At 42.0% G+C, this 17,199-nt stretch overlaps 1 protein-coding gene across 7 annotated transcripts in view; it reads left to right on the top strand.

Moving 5' to 3' along the window:
- The window catches only part of CACNA1E (calcium voltage-gated channel subunit alpha1 E), a 575,426-nt gene that overhangs the window by 530,129 nt on the left and 28,098 nt on the right, over window positions 1-17,199 (top strand). For 4 of the 7 annotated variants that reach the window (XM_067467631.1, XM_067467628.1, XM_067467629.1 and 1 more), the window contains 5 exons: window positions 3,200-3,296; window positions 9,698-9,803; window positions 11,400-11,507; window positions 13,318-13,418; window positions 16,744-16,850. In XM_067467631.1, the coding sequence (XP_067323732.1) occupies window positions 3,200-3,296; window positions 9,698-9,803; window positions 11,400-11,507; window positions 13,318-13,418; window positions 16,744-16,850 (519 nt within the window). The remainder of the gene's footprint in view (window positions 1-3,199; window positions 3,297-9,697; window positions 9,804-11,399; window positions 11,508-13,317; window positions 13,419-16,743; window positions 16,851-17,199) is intronic. The other 3 variants (XM_067467632.1, XM_067467630.1, XM_067467627.1) reach the window with 1 other exon arrangement.

Below are 17,199 nucleotides of genomic sequence, written 5' to 3'. Positions count from 1 at the left end.
GGCCTGGGTAACAACGGAAAAATTTGTTTCTAAAATTGATTTGTATTTGGGGGGTTTTTTTGTTTCGATATTTAAAATAATTACAAAATTTTCCCTTAAAAAAGTTCGATATTTACGAAATTTCGTAAATGGTAAAAAATTAACGAATCGATTTCCGAAACAATAACAAGTCGATTCGTTAATGGCGGACGCGACCGCGAAATACGCTAAAAAACCTCTAAAAACTTCTGAAGCTTCCCTCTCCCTCTGTTGTTGACTGTTGGTATGATATTATAATTTTTTTTCACTAATTAAACCATAAAACTGGCCCAGACATGCGGAAATAATAACGAAACGACCTCAAAACAATAACGAAACGAACACAATAACGAAATACGAAGCATTTACAAAACGCATTTAAAAATTCGGTTTTTTTAATAATTGCTCCAGAATGGTTCGTTATCGTTTTGTAAATGGAAAAATAAACGAATTATTAACGAATTACGAATTAACGAAACGAAACCGCCCAGGCCTAATAAATATATGTTTTAATGATGTACTAGTCTGTTTTACTGTCAACAAATACATGCTTAAAATAGAGGTCAATAGGCCTCCATTGACCTCCATCAGCACATGAAGGTATGCGTCTTTTAAATCTATTTGGGGAAAGTGCAGGCCCATAGCCGGAGGGGGGGGGGCTTGAGGGGCTTCATCCCCCCCCCCCCGAAATTCTCATGGTGGTCCGCAAGAAGGCCTTACCGGTACATTATTTAAACTGTTACGTTTATACATATCATGATCTGATCACCATGCTCAATATATCCCATATGCATGGGGGTATTGGGCTAATGATACAAAAGGTTGGCTAGGGTAGATCCTGCCCCCCCCCCCCGAATCAAACTCAACCCCAGCCCCCCGAATCAAAATCCTGCCTACGGGTCTGGAAAAGTGGATGAAAAAATATTTACAATAATTAAGCATGTTACTCGAAACAAGTTGAATAAATAAATTAATTCATTTATTTAATATCTCCTTCCTAAAAGACTCTTCTAGGCATTTAATGTGGTGGTTATTTCTCTTGACAACTAAAAAAACAATTGTCCAGTGTTATAACCGTGGTGTCATCATGTTCATCTGGTTCAAATATAGGTTGTGGTTGGTTGGTATAAGTTTTGCATAACTGCTTAATAAGTAGAATGCAAGGCTGCTTCATAGTCTTAGTGTCTCTTACCTCGGCAGAAGTGATAAATCCTTTTGTCAGCATGGTTCTCAACCTGGAGTCCCCAGATGTTTCTGGCCTACAACTCCCAGAAATCCCAGCCAGTTTATTATTATTATAATATTATTATTATTACACTTTATTTGTACCCCGCTACCATCTCCCCAAGGGACTTGGTGCGGCTTACATGAGACCGAGTCCAAACACAACAACACAGACAATAAACAACAATACAACACAATTAAAAAAACATAGGCAATGAAATATACAACATTATCACTAAGACAACACACAATTAAAAACAGTGGGAAGGCCAAATGTAAAGTTAAAATTGGAAATAATGTTGGGACATAGGCGAAAGGAGAAACAGTGTTTGTAAGGGCATACTAGCAGACCAAAAGAAATGTAAAGTGCTTTAGAGGACAAAGTGCTATAATATAATTGTTCCGGGAAGGCACACTGGAACAGCCACATCTTCAAGCTCCTTCTGAAGACTGCCAGAGTTGGGGCCTGTCTGATGTCTTTAGGGAGTGCGTTCCAGAGTTGAGGGGCCACCACGGAAAAGGCCCTCTCTCTCGTCCCCACCAATTGTGCCTGCGATGCTGGTGGGATCGAGAGCAGGGCCTCTCCAGATGATCAAAGGGATCATGTGGGTTCATATATGGAGATGCGGTCACGCAGGTAGGCGGGTCCCAAACCATTCAGGGCTTTGTAGGTAAGAACCTGCACCTTGAATTGGGTCCGGTAGATTAATGGCAGCCAGTGGAGCTCCTTGAACAGAAGGGTTGACCGCTCCCTGTAAGGAGCACCAGTTAACAACCTGGCTGCCGCCTGTTGGATCATCTGAAATTTCCGGGCCGTTTTCAAGGGCAGCCCCACATAGAGTGCATTGCAGTAATCCAGTCTAGAGGTGACTAAGGCATGGAGCACTTTGGCCAGATCCGCCTTCCTGAGGTACGGTCGCAGTTGGCGCACGAGTCTTAATTCTGCAGTTTACTAGCTGGGGTGTCAAAAACATCTGGGGGCCCCAGGTTGAGAACCACTAAGCTAAAGTCAGGATGATGTTGCTTTCCATGCGATTTAAGACTCAGTTCCTTTTAATAAATTGCACACTGAGTATGGTATAGCACACTGTGATCAGCAAGTCACAACACAGAGAAGACCGTCCAGGTTGCTTTCAAATGTGGGCGCCCATATGAACCTTGATCCCCAGAAGGCCAAACAGCTGCCTCTGTCAAGACTCTTTAAACTCTGACCAGGTGGAATCTCAAGTTGCATGTGTGAAAGAATCGGGAGGAGGTGGGAGCATGGCATGTAGAATTTTCTTCTTGCTTTTTTTCTCAGCCACTGAGCATGCCTTTGCACCAGCGCATGGTGGGAAAGGACTCCATCCTAGAGCTGGATGGAAGCAAACAGACACATTCCTTTGAGAAGCTGTCCTGGTTCACTACCCTCCTATGCAAGATGCTACTTTCCGATTGCATAGACACGATCAAAGAGGGAAGCGCCTGCCACTTCAGCCGTGGGTTATGTGGCAACATGAATTGCAGGACTCAGTAGAGAAACAAAGAAGGGACCGCTCTAGTTCTGCTAATTCATTGAGGCGTTCCCCACCATATCCTGAATAACCCCTTGTTGAAGTGTTGTGAATCTTGATTTATGCCACTTGCACACAGCCCTGGGAAAGATCTGGACTAACGGTGACAGGTTGAAGGAAGAGCTGGGCATAGAAAGACTTCATAGACATACAGAAAGGCAGGCGATTCCTGGGTCTGTGTGAGGCGTGCTATAAATCGACATCAGCACAGGCTGCCTTGAATGATTTGCATTGATTAATGGGTTTCCTGTTCTTTCCTGTTTTGTCTGTTTTTTTGTTTTCTCTCTTCTGTTCCCTGTATTCTATTTCATTTGGCGGTTTGGGCCTCTGGGAATGCCTTTTTCTTCTTCGTCTCTCTGCATCTTCCCCCCATTTCCTTTGTCCTCTTTCCCCTCCATGAGCAGTGGCCGCATCCATTACACTGAGATGTATGAAATGCTGACTCTCATGTCCCCACCACTAGGCCTCGGCAAGAGATGTCCCTCCAAAGTTGCTTATAAGGTAGAACAACCCTTCTTTCCTTTACGGGCTACTGATCAGCAAGAAATGGGAAAGGCATATCATGGGAAAAATGGGGTGGTGGGAAGAGCTTACCAACAAGTAAGCTGCTTGGGCCTTTTCAAGATGATTTGCTTTCAAGACAAACTGTGTTCGCATCTTAAATGTTTAAAAATTGCTACTCATCACTAACATGGAATGGCAGCACTGCCATTACTTGAGCGGATAGTGTGGTAGTCAGCAGACGTTGGATGTCAGGTGGTAAATTTCACTATAGGAAATACAGAACACATATGTAGTATAGTAGTATATGTAGTAGGCATGTGCAATCCATGGTTCTAAATGGTTCTAAAGTACTTACAAAACTAGTGGTGAAAACTAGGGGGTGTTGGTGCTTTGGTTCCACAGTGTTGCTAACTGTTGCGACCCAGAGCAGGAAACTGGACGCTCAGACAACAATCCACCACACTTGACTTCAGGAAAAACAATCCTTTTTATTGAAGAAAGATGAGTACAAAAATAGAGGAAATACGCAAGGTGAAAAGCCACAGTAAAAATCAGCAACAAGAAATGTCCATGAACAAGATCAAAAACCCACAGTAACACTGCTAAATCCTGGAACCTGTTAGCAATCCACTAACCGTACTTGAAGCAACTAGAAAGCCTCTTAGGAATAAGGCCACTGGAATCAGGAGACCTGCCAAGGATGATGCTTGAATCTGGAACGATGCCTGGTCTGAAGATGCATCCAGGCGAGAGGTACTTAAGGCCGAGAAATCTATTACGTGACACACCTGCAGGCTTTGTTTGCATTTCTCTCAGTCTAGCTGACCTTCGTAAACTTTGAGATTCTCCCCTGCTCTGCCAAATCTGCCCTCTCCTATCCTCATTAGAGAGACCAGGTGTCAGATTCTCTGGAGAGCTAAGACTGGGAAGAAAAGGGAGTGAATGTTCATTGCTTGTCTCTGAAATATTTTCATGGGAATTTGGACTTTCACTTTCCAAGGTTGCAGGAGTTTCACTACACAAACCGTCATCTTCTACATTGCCCTCAGAATCAACATCTTCATTAGCATCATTAGCATCAGGAAATACAATCAGAGAATCAGGTTCAGGTTCACACACAGGCTGAACCCCAACACTAAAGTTCTGGTGGTGAAAATTTCAGAACTCTAACAAAACTTTCAAAATTTCATTATTATTTCATTATTGGTGAATTTTACGACAGAACCTCCTGGGAACTGCCATTTATAATGAAATTTTGAAAGTTGTGTTAGAGTTCTGAAAGTTTCACCACTAGAACTTTAGCAACACTGTGGAAGCAAAGCACCAGCGCCCCTTAGTTTTCACCACCAGAACTTTAGTTTTGTAAATAGTTTAGAACCATGGATTGCACATGCCTAATATGTAGTATAGACTGAAGAAGAAAAAACAGAATGTAATGGAGAGGTACTCCTTAGGACTAGATCTGAGGTGGGCAACTGTGTCAGGCTTGGGTTACTGACTGGACACCCAGGGAAATTCCTCCATGTCCCCAAAGCACATTTTGGAAGAAAAGTTTTCAAAAAAAATGTCACACTCAAAAAATATATTTTAAAAAAAACACTTCAAGGGACTCAGTTCGGGCTCCCGACATGGTGAAAAATGTCCTATACTCTCCCTAGAGAGAATTCTGAGGCATTCTGGTGCAATGTATTGTTGAAGGCTTTCATGGCTGGAATCACTGGCTTGTTGTAGGTTTTTTGGGCTATATGGCCATGTTCTAGAAGCATTCTCTCCTGACGTTTCGCCTACAAGTATCGCAAGCATCCTCACAACCTCTGAGGATTGTTGTAGGTTTTTTTGGGCTGTATGACTATGTTCTAGAGGCATTCTCTCCTGATGTTTCGCCTGCATATAGGGCAAGCATCCTCAGAGGTAGTGAGGGAACCTCTGAGGATGCTTGCCATAGATGCAGACAAAATGTGAGGAGAGAATGCTTCTAGAACAGGGCCATATAGCCCAAAAAACCTACAACAACCTAGAAGCATTCTCTTCTAACGTTTTGCCTGCATCTATGACAAGCATCCTCAGAGGTTGTGATGATGCTTGCCATAGATGCAGGTGAAATGTCAGGAGAGAATGCTTCTAGAACATGGCTATATAGCCCAAAAAACCTACAACAAACCTCATTCTGGTGCATTTTTTTCTTATTTTTCTTTCTTATGTTTCCTCCCTTTCTTTCTTGGTGGCCCTAAAGACCACAAAACCAAACTTATGGCGTGTGAGCAGCCCAAAGGCCACACTTTATCCCTTGAATTAAACACTTGTGAAGAATTTTTGATATATGGTAAAGTACAGTTATTGAATCATATAAGCTCTAATGGTCTGGAGACTTCTGTTCAGAGGCAGAGCAAATGTTCCCTTTCTATAAAATCCCAGATTCCATTTTAAAATTCCAGTTAAATAGCTCAGTTACTGGGGATAGAAATTCTTCCCCTCTGAAAACATGGTACGCAACTGTGATTTAAAGTAGATGTTACTGAGTTGGATTTTTTTTTTTTGTCATGTCAGGAGTGACTTGAGAAACCAAGCCGCTTCTGGTGTGAGAGAATTGGCCGTCTGCAAGGACGTTGCCCAGGGGATGCCTGGATGATTTGATGTTTTATCATCCTTGTGGGAGGCTTCTCCCATGTCCCTGCATGAGGAGCTGGAGCTGATAGAGGGAGCTCATCCGCCTCTCCCCAGATTCGAACCTGTGACCTGTCGGTCTTCAGTCTTTAAATTTTTAAAGCAAAACAACTGCCTGCCGATTACAAAGAGAGAATATGGGAAGAGACTCTTAACGAAAAAGCAGTGCAGTCCCTGTATTGTCGGAGGCTTTCATGGCCGGAATCACTGGGTTGTTGTAGGTTATTTTTTCAGGCTGTACGGCCATGTTCTAGAGGCATTCTCTCCTGACGTTTCGCCTGCATCTATGGCAAGTATCCTCAACAACCTACAACAACCCAGTACAGTCCCTGTTTGACCTAATGTACATGTGAGGATGGATAGATGAAGGTCACATCTAGTAAAAAGGATGTTGACATGTTTATCAAGTTGAAATCTTCCAAGTTGGCCTCTAGAACATGGTCATACAGCCCGAAAAAAACCTACAACAACCCAGTACAGTCCCTGTTTGACCTAATGTACATGTGAGGATGGATAGATGAAGGTCACATCTAGTAAAAAGGATGTTGACATGTTTATCAAGTTGAAATCTTCCAAGTTGGCCTCTAGAACATGGCCATACAGCCCGAAAAAACCTACAACAACCCAGTACAGTCCCTGTTTGACCTAATGTACATGTGAGGATGGATAGATGAAGGTCACATCTAGTAAAAAGGATGTTGACATGTTTATCAAGTTGAAATCTTCCAAGTTGGCCTCTAGAACATGGCCATACAGCCCGAAAAAAACCTACAACAACCCAGTACAGTCCCTGTTTGACCTAATGTACATGTGAGGATGGATAGATGAAGGTCACATCTAGTAAAAAGGATGTTGACATGTTTATCAAGTTGAAATCTTCCAAGTTGGCCTCTAGAACATGGCCATACAGCCTGAAAAAACCTACAACAACCCAGTACAGTCCCTGTTTGACCTAATGTACATGTGAGGATGGATAGATGAAGGTCATATCTAGTAAAAAGGATGTTGACATGTTTATCAAGTTGAAATCTTCCAAGTTGGCCTCTAGAACATGGTCATACAGCCCGAAAAAACCTACAACAACCCAGTACAGTCCCTGTTTGACCTAATGTACATGTGAGGATGGATAGATGAAGGTCACATCTAGTAAAAAGGATGTTGACATGTTTATCAAGTTGAAATCTTCCAAGTTGGTCTCTAGAACATGGCCATACAGCCCGAAAAAACCTACAACAACCCAGTACAGTCCCTGTTTGACCTAATGTACATATGAGGATGGATAGATGAAGGTCACATCTAGTAAAAAGGATGTTGACATGTTTATCAAGTTGAAATCTTCCAAGTTGGCCTCTAGAACATGGCCATACAGCCCGAAAAAACCTACAACAACTCAGTACAGTCCCTGTTTGACATAATGTACATGGATAGATGAAGGTCACATCTAGTAAAAGGATGTTGACATGTTTATCAAATTGAAATCTTCCAAGTTGGCCTCTAGAACATGGCCATACAGCCCGAAAAACCTACAACAACCCAGTACAGTCCCTGTTTGACCTAATGTACATGTGAGGATGGATAGATGAAGGTTACATCTAGTAAAAAGGATGTTGACATGTTTATCAAGTTGAAATCTTCCAAGTTGGCCTCTAGAACATGGCCATACAGCTCGAAAAACCTACAACAACCCAGTACAGTCTCTGTTTGACATAATGTACATGGATAGATGAAGGTGACATCTAGTAAAAAGGATGCTGACATGTTTATCAAGTTGAAATCTTCCAAGTTGGCCTCTAGAACATGGTCATACAGCCCGAAAAAAACCTACAACAACCCAGTACAGTCCCTGTTTGACCTAATGTACATGTGAGGATGGATAGATGAAGGTCACATCTAGTAAAAAGGATGTTGACATGTTTATCAAGTTGAAATCTTCCAAGTTGGCCTCTAGAACATGGCCATACAGCCCGAAAAAACCTACAACAACCCAGTACAGTCCCTGTTTGACCTAATGTACATGTGAGGATGGATAGATGAAGGTCACATCTAGTAAAAAGGATGTTGACATGTTTATCAAATTGAAATCTTCCAAGTTGGCCTCTAGAACATGGCCATACAGCCCGAAAAACCTACAACAACCCAGTACAGTCCCTGTTTGACCTAATGTACATGTGAGGATGGATAGATGAAGGTTACATCTAGTAAAAAGGATGTTGACATGTTTATCAAGTTGAAATCTTCCAAGTTGGCCTCTAGAACATGGCCATACAGCTCGAAAAACCTACAACAACCCAGTACAGTCTCTGTTTGACATAATGTACATGGATAGATGAAGGTCACATCTAGTAAAAAGGATGCTGACATGTTTATCAAGTTGAAATCTTCCAAGTTGGCCTCTAGAACATGGCCATACAGCCCGAAAAAACCTACAACAACCCAGTACAGTCCCTGTTTGACATAATGTACATGGATAGATGAAGGTCACATCTAGTAAAAGGATGTTGACATGTTTATCAAATTGAAATCTTCCAAGTTGGCCTCTAGAACATGGCCATACAGCCCGAAAAACCTACAACAACCCAGTACAGTCCCTGTTTGACCTAATGTACATGTGAAGATGGATAGATGAAGGTCACATCTAGTAAAAAGGATGTTGACATGTTTATCAAGTTGAAATCTTCCAACTTGGAAGCTGCAGATCAGGTTCTTGGTACACATGGCATGAAATGTAGCTGTGGGTGGGTGAGAGAATACACACTGCTCGACTCTAACAGTATAATCCTATTATGTTACCCAGTTGCAAACAAACAAAACTTCAGAAATGTACGTCCTTGACATTTTAGTTTGAATGCTACAAGGACGGTTAAACAATAATCTTAAGTGTAATTATATTGGATTGGCAGTCTATTACTTTATTCAGGATTTACCTAAGGATAGTTTATCTTCATTTTTTTCCATGACAGCTGTTACTTGCACTTGACTCTACATGTTCCCAGAATCACATGGTCTTTTTATCTCCTGTTTCTGTATATGGAAGCCTGTTTACTGTTTGAGCCTCGAATGATGCTGAATGCGTGGTGCTTCCAAAAGTGCCCAGAATAAGGGTGGTGGGTACAGCAGTGATGGGTAACATAAGAATGCACAAAGCAATGTATACTCTCTGGGAAGTGGATTTGGCCATTTCATTTCCCCATTCTGGGGGAAAAGGAGCATGACCCACCCACTCCTGCCTTGGTCATTAGTTTCTCTCCATTTGCATTTTTCTCCCACTTCTTCAACCTCAAACAAGTTGGAATCATTGCATGGCAATCATGTGCTGCCAAATGTAAACTTTAAAAAAAAAAACCTCAAAAAGGGGGCGCCAGGATGTAGCTGGGTAATAGGTTAAAAGAGCCCAGAATCTGAATCAAATCCAACAATTTCTAAATGCAATCAAACCAAAAACAAACAAAATGAAAATGGCTCTGTATTGAAGATGCAGAAGACCCCTGGGGCCGTCTCTCCTTGCAAGTCAGTAAAAAGACACGGATTCTTGATAAAATGACTAAAAGAACAAAAGCCAGCACATGGAAGGGGGACTGTGATGTGAATTGGGAGGACGGAGGGGGCGATCCTTGCCCTCCTTTTTGGATATGCTGTTTTATGCATTCTAAGCCTTTTTCCTCGTGTTTCCCTGATACGTTTTCCGATGCTGTTTTTGCCTGCTTCCCCTCCCTGACCCCCACTCTCTTGTGCAGAGACTGGTCCTGATGAACATGCCTGTGGCCGAGGACAACACTGTCCATTTCACTTCCACTTTGATGGCCTTGATCCGAACAGCTCTGGATATTAAGATTGCAAAAGGTAAAATAGCAAGTTGGGGGCAGGGGAGCCAGAAATGTCAGAGCCACAGTAGTTGTGTTGAGATTAACTTCACAATTCAGCAACAGATCAGTTTGTCAGAGTTAGACTCTCCAGTCTCGGCACAGCAAGCGTGTGGTTTCAAAATAAACAAACTCAGGCAGCATTCTTCTTAAAGTTTCAAAGTAGCTTTACTTAAAGTGTCTATATACAAAGGACTACATGATGGAACTAAAGATGGCGACGAACAAAGCATAGCAAGAAGACACAGCAAACAAGAGATCCGCCCTTCTGTGTTATCTATGTTCTTGGTACTCCCTAGTTTTTCTCAGGGCAAAGGAATGTCGTGTTATCACAGTTTCACTGTCTGGCCTGTAACTTTGTAACAATAACATATGTGAGCTGAACAGTAAATGAACATGACTGAATCCATCTTTAAGAAGCAAAACTAATACATTATAATACTAATGCAAACACATTGAAAAACATACATACATATGAAATAACTATTCTGACACAGTTGCTCAACTTCAGCGCTTTCCAGTAGCTTCTTCCTGCACAGTATTTTCAGTCAACTGCTCCCACAGTCTGCAGTCACTCTGGAACCTTTTACAGACACTTGAGCACATGCCCGGCCATTGTCAGTTTTACCATTGTCTTTCCCCTAGTCTAGATGATATTACAGACTTACCACAGCACACAGTTCTATCTTGTCTTAGCAGACAGGTTCTTTTAGTTACATATAGCCTTCGACGAACAACAACACAGCACAAGGAGAGATATACACTGTACATGACTTCCTTATATACAATTCATTTACACATAGCAATCACCGATTGGGTCCCAACACATTGACTCAATTCAAACCCAGGATTGCATCATTCACAATCACCTGGACTAGGCCAGAACACATTCCCCAAATGAAGTTCTATATACAGTTAATGCATGACTCAGCATTCCCAATAGAAGCCCATTAGCAGTGCATGACTCAGCTATATTACATTGCAAAACATTGTAAAACCTGACAAGTTGTCAATTAAGAAATTTGCCAAGACTGTTGAAAAACCTGAATGTTCAATGGCGAGAATAAACCTTCCTAGTGGTTTAATAACCTTCATGCTTTTGAATAATTTGTGTTAAGACAAATGCTACATTTTAAGAGTTTAAGACATAGAGTGTACCTTTGCTTTCCGTATAATACATCTATTTTCTAGGGATAAGCACTGATAAACCAGTTATGTGGATGTTCAGAATGAATGCTTATTTATTTTCTATACTGATTATATTACATCTCTTTTCGCTAACTATTGCCCACTGTGCATACTATCACTGACCCTCTGATCCATGCATTCACTATGGGTGCTTCCAGACAGGCCCCAAAATGCCTGTTCGGCTTTTACTGGAGGCATCCAAACAACGCCTCCAGTAAAAGCAAATTAATTCAGGACAATTAATTAGATACCCCATTAGATCTGGGAACCCTGGGACATGCTGACAGTGAAGATGGTTTATGCTACATTGTAATGTTATTATTCAGCTGGACAAAATAGGGAGTCTGGCTGTCCCCTGGCCGACGTCTTTTTTCCTGCTTTCTTTCAGGCGGTGCGGAATGGCAGCAGCTTGACTCAGAGCTCCAGAAGGAGATTCTGACCATCTGGCCTCACCTTTCACAAAAGCAGCTAGATGTATTGGTACCCATGCCAAAAAGTAAGTCATTTTTGGTTGTCCTGGTTTTTCATTGAAGCAGATATTTCACACAAATTATGGGCTTCTTCATACAGGTCAAATAGTTTGGGAGGTTGCAGTATTTGTTGCTATAGTTTTGGAGTTTTGTGAAATATCCAGTGTTTATCTTCTCTAAGCCCCACAAAAAGGTTTGGTGTCCTAGAACTACTACCGTATATTCTGGTGTATAAGACTACTTTTTAACCCAAGAAAATCTCAAATGTCAGGGGTCGTCTTATATACGGGATCATCTTATATGCAGGAGTAGTCTTATACATGGGAGTGGTCATATACACGGGAGTAGTCTTATATATGGGAGTAGTCTTATACGCGAGAGTAGTCTTATACACTGGAGTTGTCTTATAGAGCGAGTGCTGAAACTTCCAATAGGATTGGAGAATCTGTGGTTGCTGCATATGGTTGGGGAAGCTCAAAATGGCAATGGCCGTATCCCTGCTGTATGCTGCGACTGTATGAAAGCATTAAGGGCAACGCTGTACAAGTACGGTAGAAGAAAATCCATTCATCAGGATTGCTTGACCGAAACGTTTGCAGTTCGAATCCGTGAGACAGGATGAGCTCCTGTCTGTCAGCTCCAGCTTTTCATGTGGAGACTGCTTGACTGAAAGGTTGGCAGTTCGAATCCGTGAGACGGGATGAGCTCCTGTCTGTCAGCTCCAGCTTTTCATGTGGGGACATGGGAGAAGCCTTCCACAGGATGGTAAAACATCCAGGAGTCCCCTGGGCAACATCCTTGCAGACAGCCAATTTTCTCGCACCAGAAGTGACTTGCAGTTTCTCAAGTTGCTCCTGAGATGGAAAAAAAAGGAACTTATGGAGAAAGGAAGAAACATTTCTGGAAGTATTGAGACTTTATCCTTGTCACACCATTTGGAAGTGCAACCTTGTCCTGAATTGAATCTAATTCCTTTCTTGAAATACGCCAGGTTTCCTTCCCTTATGTTTTTCCTCCTCTCTCTCTCATTGATTTCACGCCACATCTAGATTCAGCCAATGTTTGAGAAATGGGTTTCAGCTATTTCTACAGAGCCTTCTTTATTATACAGAAGTCATAGCCAAAGCACTAAATTTCTGTCATTGTTCAGCTTTAGAATAATTTGGATTTGGTGCAAACATCCCCTTTTTCGGGTTTGCTGTGAGTTTTTTGGGGCTGTATGGTCATACTCCAGTAGCATTCTTTCCTGATGTTTCACTCGCATCTATGGCAGGCAAAGCTCTGAGGATGCAGATGAAATGTCAGGAGAGAATGCTACTGAAACATGGCCATACAGCCCAAAAACTCACAACAACCCAGTGATTCTGGCCACGAAAGCCTTCAACAACACCCCCCCCCTTTCCTTTCTTATCTTGAACTTGTGTTCTAGAAAAAAATAGTCATTTTTTATTGGCAGTGGCCGGTTTCAGAAAACTCAAAAAATACTGCAAAGGTGAGAAACATTCCATTTTAGGAGAATAATGGATTGATTTGAACTACGTGGAAAATAAAATGAAAAGTTCTTGATAATATCAAGAGCTCTTGGAAATATTTCAGGATGAAGAAACTGCAGTGTGAACTTTCAAAACAAAATCAGTTTGTATAGGCACGAACACTGGGACTTTCAGATATATTTTTCCCTTGTCAGGAGGGTCCCAGAGTTGTATAAGGTACAGTTTCCTTTCCTCGCCATACAATAAATTACTGTCCTGTTTTCAAAAGTCTGCAAATCTGTTGTCACATTGTAAAAGATCAATTTGAAATTATATCAAATGCTACTTTTTTCTTAACCTCCAGCTACAGACTTGACAGTTGGGAAAATCTACGCAGCCATGATGATCATGGACTATTATAAGCAGAGTAAAGCTAAGAAACAAAGGCAACAGCTGGAAGAACAGGTATTATTCCACCATATCAGCACAGGTTACCCTGCTGCATTGCAAATTAAAGTGGAATATTAGTTGAAAATTGGATTTGAAAGGACCGTGGGACAACTGTTGTTCTTGCTTGTAATCTATGATGTGCTTGAAACTTGCCCTAACTATTGATTTCTACAATAATTTGTAATTATCTGCCTAATTATTGTGCATATATTTTGCTCTTCTTCCAAGAAGCTTAGAAGCTCATTTATTTATTTATTTAAAACTGTTATATCCCAATCTTCTCCACCTCCGTAGAGGGAGTCAGACTGGCTAACAGCAAAAATTCAATGCCAAATACAGTCTAAAACATCATACAAACAATAAAAGGCTAAAATACAAATAGATTTAAACATATAAGCCAGGCCACCAAGATAAAATCATGTCCAGTTCGGTCCGCATATGTAATCAGTAACTTTAGTCTATAGCCGGTCTCAGCCCTTATTCCGGGAATGCTTCTTTCCATAGCCAGGATTTCACTAGCTTCCTGAACATCAGAAGGGAGGAGGCAGATCTAATCTCAGTTAGGAGAGAGTTCCATAGCCGAGGGGCCACCACAGAAAAGGCCCTGTCTCTCGTTCCCACCAGATGCGGTTGCGAAAGTGGTGGGACCAAGAGCAGGACCCCTCCCAAAGATCTTAACCACCTTGATGGTTTATAGAGGAGAATACGTTTGGACAGGAAAACTGGGCCGGAACCGTATAGGGTTTTGTAGGCCAACACCAGCACTTTGAATTGTGCTCAGAAGCTAATTGGCAGCCAGAGGAACTGGTGCAACAAAGGAGTTGTGCACTCGCTGTACCCCACTCCCGTTAGTAACCTGGCTGCCAAATGTTGGACTAATTGCAGCTTCCGAGCAGTCTTCAGAGGCAACCCCACATAGGGGGTGTTGCAGTAATCTATACGGGACGTAACTAGAGCATGGACTACCGTGGCCAAGTCAGACTTCCCAAGGTATAGGTGCAGCTGGCGCACAAGTTTTTAACTGTGCAAAAGCTCTCCCGGCCACCGTCGAGACCTGGGATTCAAGGCTCAGCGATGAGTCCAGGATCACTCCCAGGCTGTGAACCTGCGCCTTCAGGGGGAGTGTAACCCCGTCAAGCACAGGCTGTAACCCTATGCCCTGTTCGGCCTTTCGACTGACCAGGAGTACCTCTGTCTTGTCTGGATTTAGTTTCAATTTGTTTGCCCTCATCCAGTCCATTACAGCAGCCAAGCACCAGTTCAGAACTTGAACAGCCTAGCTTACATGCAGTCCACAGAAAGCTTCCCATCCAGAAAATATACAGAGCAGTGATGGCTCCAGAGTGAAATATGAGCCAGAGAAGATGGCATAGGAATGATATGCAACAATTATGTTTTCTTTAAATAACTGCTGGTGCCTAGCACAATTTCCTTAGTCAAAAAAGTAAGTTCAATAGAAATGTAGAAAATTGTACATTTATCTTGGATTTGAATTCATACAAACCTGTCCTACCTTCATCTCATCCTGATCCAGGAAAGATAATTTCTCAAATTCCAAACTTGGTGTTGTTTTTCACCCCTTCTTCCCTATATCATGTTAGTATAGGCCACTGCTTCTTAAACTGTAGTCCCCAACCCCAAATTTGGTCCCCTTGTCTCAATGTTGGAGTCACAAAAGTTATAGCAACAGTAAAAGGTCACCCATTTACACAATGTCCATTTACACAAACAGCGCTCCATGGAGTCATGCTGGCCACATGACCTTGGAGGTGTCTACGGACAACGCTGGGTCTTTGGCTTAGAAATGGAGATGAGCACCAACCCCCAGAGTCAGATATGACTGGACTTAATGTCAGGGGAAAACCTTTACCTACCTACACAATGTGCAGTATTTATAGTAGACTCTACAGAAAATGTTTCAGATGGATTTTATCAAAAGGAAAATTAGCCTGTTTCACAAAGACTTGATAATATTTATTTATTTTCAGTAGATGCTTGATTGTTATTCTTATTTTATATACCTGTATACCTGGGGTCATATAAAAATTTATCCGGTGGAAAGTGTCATGAGTGGAGAAAGTTTAAGAAACCTAATATAGGCCACCAGAATCAAACAAGAATTTAATGATTTACATGTCAGCCCTGTTCACAAAAACAGAGTGGGCTGATGGTTTGGGTTTGGTTTTTTTACATCAAAAGAAGAGGATGAGATAGTCCCTCTGCCAGTATTTGACATTAATGTGTGGATTTCTCCTCCTCTGCACTGTAATACTGGGAGCTAGACTGCTGGAGGAGGGAGGACAAGTATGATTTCCCTACATTCTTATCCAGATATACAGATACACCACACACATCCTGCGGAAACTTACTGGCGGCACATGGGGTGCACACCCAAAATTAATAAGTGCATCAGCCCTAGCCCTGCCTTACTCAACTGCCGAGTATGCCTGCCCTGTTTGGCATAGGTCTGTCCATGCAAAGCAGGTGAACATAGCACTGAATGAAACATGCAGAATAATCACAGGATGTCTTAAACCTACACCTGTTGATATACTCTACAAGCTAGCTGGCATTGCCCGCCCTGATGTGTGACGTGAAGTTGCTGCTAAATGTGAGAGAAATAAGATTGAACACCGTGAAAGCCACCCACTACATGGCTACCAGCCTCCTCGCAGTAGACTCAAATCAAGGAAAAGCTTTATGAGAACTACCACTCCTCTTGGCGTCCCCCCAGCAACAGCAAGGGTATCCCTCTGGGCAGTTAGACCAGGACATCTGAACTGGATGGCCCCCCACGAGGGTCTTCCTCCAGGGGCAAACCAAGAATGGGCAACTTGGAAGTCCCTGAACAGACTCAGAAGCGGAGTGGGCAGATCAAAAGACAACCTGACAAAATGGCACTACCTAAAAGAATCCCACACCTTATGTGACTGTTGAGCAGAACAGACAACTCCGCCGCTTGTCCACTATGCCCTGCCTCATGTACAGAGGAAGAATTGTTGGAGGCTACAGACAATGCCATTGCTGTTGCCCATTTTTGGTCGAAAGATATTTAGCTACCCGCGCTCCTTCTATTTATATCGGTTTTATACTAATTTATGCAATGCTTTTGATATGAAATAAATAAATAAAACCACACACATACCTTTTGTTGTAAAGTGAAGGCTATTCCATCCCATAACCTGGTATATAAACAAATTAGGCAGGTATGAATAAGCCATTTGAATAAATATGAATTAGTCACTGTGGTTTTTCTTATCATGTCTAGTTTGATTCTTAACGTATATTCAGTCAACTGTTCCTAAAAAAGTGTTTTTTTCCCTTCTGTTTTGTAATTTAGAAAAATGCCCCAATGTTCCAGCGCATGGAGCCTTCCTCTCTTCCTCAGGAGATCATTTCTAATGCCAAAGCTTTACCTTACCTCCAGCAAGAAACCTTTTCAGGACTGTAAGTGTAGACGTTTGAGTCAGCAGCATGTTCACATTGACCTTGTACAGTTATGCGCGAACCAATTGTACAGGTGTGGATGATTATGGAGGGAATTAATCTCAGGCCTCAATTGTGTATAAGAATATATTATAGAGGAAGCCAATTATTACTTGTAAATTAAGGTAACTGCCACCAACGTGAGGTATTTGAGGTACCACCGATGAGATCTGGCTTTACAGATGCAGATTAATTGAGATGAGACGGTCTTCAACAAAAGATAACAAGTTTATTGTGTACAAAGCGTATGGTTGCAGGCTGTTAAATAACTTATAGAACTTTGAATATCACTTGGTTTGTAATACAGTCC

The sequence above is a fragment of the Anolis sagrei genome, chromosome 4 (genome assembly GCF_037176765.1).
Source record: "Anolis sagrei isolate rAnoSag1 chromosome 4, rAnoSag1.mat, whole genome shotgun sequence".
In the NCBI taxonomy this organism is placed as follows: domain Eukaryota; kingdom Metazoa; phylum Chordata; class Lepidosauria; order Squamata; family Dactyloidae; genus Anolis; species Anolis sagrei.
This window is presented reverse-complemented; position numbering and strand designations above follow the sequence as displayed.